Source organism: Alligator sinensis, unplaced genomic scaffold (genome assembly GCF_000455745.1).
Source record: "Alligator sinensis unplaced genomic scaffold, ASM45574v1 scaffold701_1, whole genome shotgun sequence".
Classification (NCBI taxonomy): Eukaryota; Metazoa; Chordata; order Crocodylia; family Alligatoridae; genus Alligator; species Alligator sinensis.
Window position 1 is genome coordinate 3,589,997 of NW_005841915.1, and position 4,415 is coordinate 3,594,411.

At 34.9% G+C, this 4,415-nt stretch overlaps 1 protein-coding gene across 1 annotated transcript in view; it reads left to right on the forward strand.

The window, feature by feature from the left end:
• The window catches only part of WDR7 (WD repeat domain 7), a 312,876-nt gene that overhangs the window by 12,826 nt on the left and 295,635 nt on the right, over positions 1 to 4,415 (forward strand). Inside the window, 3 exon segments of the mRNA XM_025198163.1 lie at positions 1,155 to 1,274; positions 1,802 to 1,947; positions 3,867 to 3,969. Of these exon segments, the coding sequence (XP_025053948.1) occupies positions 1,155 to 1,274; positions 1,802 to 1,947; positions 3,867 to 3,969 (369 nt within the window).

Here is a 4,415-nt window from a genome sequence, read left to right on the forward strand (position 1 = left end):
TTTTTAAATCCTTGAATTAGCTTAATAGATTCAGTTTTTATGAAAGCAAGGAGACTTTTATGATATTAGCTAGAGTCAGGAAAATGCACAGATATGTCATTTTTTAAGATTCCCCGCAAGGCTTTGCACCTCTTCTGGTGTTTCAGGTCAGGGTCTTTTATTTGCAGATTGCCAAGCATTCAAGAATATCCTAAATAATATGATTTTTGTGATTTGATACTGATGTAGCCCCAAAGAAATTGTAGACCTATCGCCAAATTCTTCTGGTGATTTAAGGTGTTACAAACCCTGAAGTGCTGTGTCAGGAAATAATGTTCCTAATTGGTTTGCTTTTTTTTTTTATCTATTCCTTTTCTCTTACAGTTTAGCTAATGAACTTTTATCATTGTCAGAAAATATAGTTTAAAAAATGTCTAGCTAGGGTTTAGGCTTGTAAATAATCTATGTGATCTTAAAAATCTGGGTAAGATTTTTAAAGCTGATTATACCAGTGGTTCTCAAACTTTAATATGGACTACCTAAGAACATGTACTCTTAGGAACATTTTTACAGATCTGGAGTCTATTGCTTCTCTGTGCTAACTCTAACGTTTGCTTGTATGAAAAGCAGTACTAGGGCAATATCAGGGCGACAAAATTAAACTAACAAAATGTCAGAGATAAATAATTTTTAATCTCCATTTTTCTTCCTAGCGTAAGACTTTGCGTACTTGAATCTTGCATAGTTGCCAGCAGCTCCTGTTGCTTTAATCTATGCATATAGTTTCATAGTTTGATTCTGTTTTTCTGTTTACTTGCTACCTTTTCAGTTTTGATATAATCAATAAACTTGGTCCTGTTTGAATTTTTAGCTAAGACACACTTTACAGAGCACCCCCTTACTTAGGTATTTGTTTTAGTAAAGCATTTATACTGAATGCATTTTTATAAATTGGAAGACTTGGACATTTCCTGCCAGTTTTTTTTTTATTTTGTCCTTCCTTGAAACTTTATAGAAATGTTGCTACTACAGTGTAGTCCAAGAGAAGTTTGTATATCTGAAGCACTTTGCTGCTCAGTGTGTCTATAAAGTGCTATTTGAGAACTCTGGATATAAGTGGGACCATTCTAGAAACATTAGCATGTTTCATTAAATGTAACTTTTTTCTCTTTTAGGATACAGAGCCAATATTTGAAGAGGAGTCTAAACCAATTTATTGTCAGAACTGCCAAAGCATTTCCTTTTGTGCATTTACGCAGAGATCTCTTTTGGTAGTATGCTCAAAGTACTGGAGGGTAAGGATAACCAGTTAATTGAAAGCTGGTTTCTGTCAATAGAAGCTGTTTTGTTTTAAGCTGTCAGTGAAGTGCTTACAAAAATAAAGCTTGGAAAATTCTGTTTTTAAATCAATTAGCATTCTCAATTCATTGTGTGTTTAATTTTTTAGAAGTTTATTGGCTCTCTGCATTGACAGTGCTGCTTTGTGGTTTGAACATTAACTAAAAATCCTTTGATGGATAGTCATTATGGCTGCCTTGTATGGCACTGAAATATGCAAAATAGTTCTATGCCTTATTTATAAAGTTTGTAATCTTGTTTCTTGTTACATTTCATAGACAACTTTTATAATACTTTTCTTGAATCTCTTATGAAATAAATGTGCTAAATATCTTAAGTAAATTCTGCTGTAAGCTAAGCTACTTTAATGCTCCTAAGAAACAGAGGTATTTAGAATATTAAATGAACTGCTATCCAGATATGTAAAAAAAAATAATGGAGAACTCATGGGAAACTGTTTTTGTATAAATTTGTTTCTTCCTAGGTGTTTGATGCTGGAGATTATTCCCTGTTATGTTCAGCTCCCAGTGAGAATGGACAGACCTGGGCTGGCGGTGACTTTGTATCGGCTGATAAAGTGATCATATGGACAGAAGATGGCCAAAGTTTTATTTACAAACTACCAGCCAGGTATTTAGTACTTGAAATAATGAATCGCAGGTGGGCTTTGGAGTAAACTTAGTTGACATGGAATATGAGTAAAGTGGTGACTATTTGGCTTATGAAAAATACTGTAGAAGAAATAATGCAATGAGAATTTTTCAAAATATGTACCCTCAAAATGTATTCTTATGTTTTGGTACATGGCAACAATGTGTAGGACTGAATTTCTTATTTTTCCAACATTACCACAATCCTTTAATTATTGTAGTCACCAGAGAATATATAATTTTAGGAGTCATCTTTTTCTCTTGCCTATATGAAACAAATCAGAAGCATGGAGGTGAGAAGCAACATTTTGTGTTAGGTTAGTGAGGTTGAAAGGATGATGAGGTTTCAGTAAGGTAAAAGTGATAGTTATGGGGACATCATGGAACAATAGTTATTTCAGCATATGCAAAGGTAAAAAATAAGACTCAATGGATTTTAAAACATAGTTTCACCAGAAATCTTTTTATTTTAACAAGTTTGTCTCCAAGGTACCACCCTGCCTTGACTTTAGGATTTTTGTTTAATGTTCATAGGATCATAGGAAAAGTTGGGCTGGAAGGGTCCTCATGAAGTCATCGTGAGCCCTCTGCTCAGTCTTCTCTTTTCCAGAAAAAATAGCCTTAATTCTTTCAGCCTTTCCTCATAAATCTTGTTACCCAAACCCCTAATCATTTTTGTTGCTCTGCGCTGGACTCTTCCTAAACTGTCCACATTCTTCTTGAAGTGTGGGACCCAAAACTCGATAAAATACAATACTCCAGGTGAGGCCTCGTGAATGCAGAACGGAGTGGAAGAATCACTTCCCTTGATTTGCAAATTACGCTCCTGTTAATACAATACATTAATAGGGCAGATTCCCTTGGCTGCCTGAATAGTAATACCAAGGCTGCTGCCCTATGGAGCAGGAATCAAAGCACAGTACTTCTGTCTCAGGGAAAAATTCAGCTGCCTTGTTTAATACATGTACCCTAATTTTGAGGGTCTGATTTTTTGGGAAGAAGATGCATGCTGTATGTGAGAAAAATATGGTATACTGGAATTCATGGTGAATTTGTAACCCGAACAACATTGGTTATACCACTGTAATTGTGTATCGATAATCCTATTTGACCTTTATAGAAGCCAGGTGTCTCTAAATGCAGTATCTGTGCCACTTGAAATAGTAACTGTAACTTTTTGCAATTTATATAAATTTTGGCTGGGCATCCATGCTTATTGGGAGAGTAGCTGTCTCTTAATGTGTAAGCTCTGTTTAATTCTAACATAAATATTCTGCATTCAGAATATAACGTAAGGATCTAAAAACTCCTTGGGAGAATTGAAAGTGCTGGTTTTAAACCTGTAAAACCCTGTTGGCTTTAGATCTTTTTACCTGAAAAATCTGTTTGTTTGTTTTTTATCAACATGTGCTATCACAGTTAAGTTCAGCAGAAGGATTTGAGAGCAGATCCCTCAATATAAATGGGAGAGAGCTGCTACAGTGTGTCCTAAGTCAAGAAGTCCCCGGTTTTGCTGCTTGTTGCCTCTCTGTGGTCCACTGAAGGCTACATTTTTAATCTTCCAACCTTACTACAAAACCAGTCATCTTTCTTTTTCTTTTAAAGTAGTTGAGGGGAGGAGATAAATGGATCTGAATTAATTTATAGAATTTTTCCATCACTTTCATTCATCTCAGTATTATGCAAATTCTAGTTTGTGGAATGTAAGCCAAGAGGACTTACTGTTAAGAGCAATAAATAACTATTTAAAAAAAAAATTAAGAAACAGTGTTGTTGTTTTTTTTTAAAGTAAAAAGAATCTAGCAAATTCTGCATTTCAGCAGTGGTATAATAATAGAACTCAATTTCAGGACGTTAAATTTGGCATATGATTTAGTTTGCTTGTTTGTTTTTATATAGTTGCCTACCAGCTAGTGATTCATTTCGCAGTGATGTTGGAAAAGCTGTTGAAAACTTAATTCCTCCTTTGCTGTACAGTGTATTGGACAGAGCAAATAAGCAGGTAAAAACAAATTCGTTGTAGATTTTGCATGCTCTGTGTTTTTACTGATGTGAAACTTGCTCAGAAACATGAGAAATTATCTTTCTTCCTTCCCTCTACTTGGGTTTCTTAGTTTCAGGCCAATACCTTTTCAATAACTCCTGCTCTGTATGTATATTTCCATAGTCTCATCTTTCTTCAGAATAGTTTTTGAATGACAGCTAGGTTTCCTTCAAAAGGTATTATGCTTTGCAACTTCTACATACTATGCTTACAATTTTGAATAGTCACCACTGAGATGATGCCTAAATGGGGAGTTGAGGTCTTGATGCATCTATTACAGATAGATGTCTTTAAGGACCTATCTCTCCTTGGTGAGTACCTTTTTCATTAGGTTACAGTTATGCTCCCTATTCTTCCTGCTCTCTGGCCCTGAATTTTTTTGTGCATAGTGACACAACTTCAGC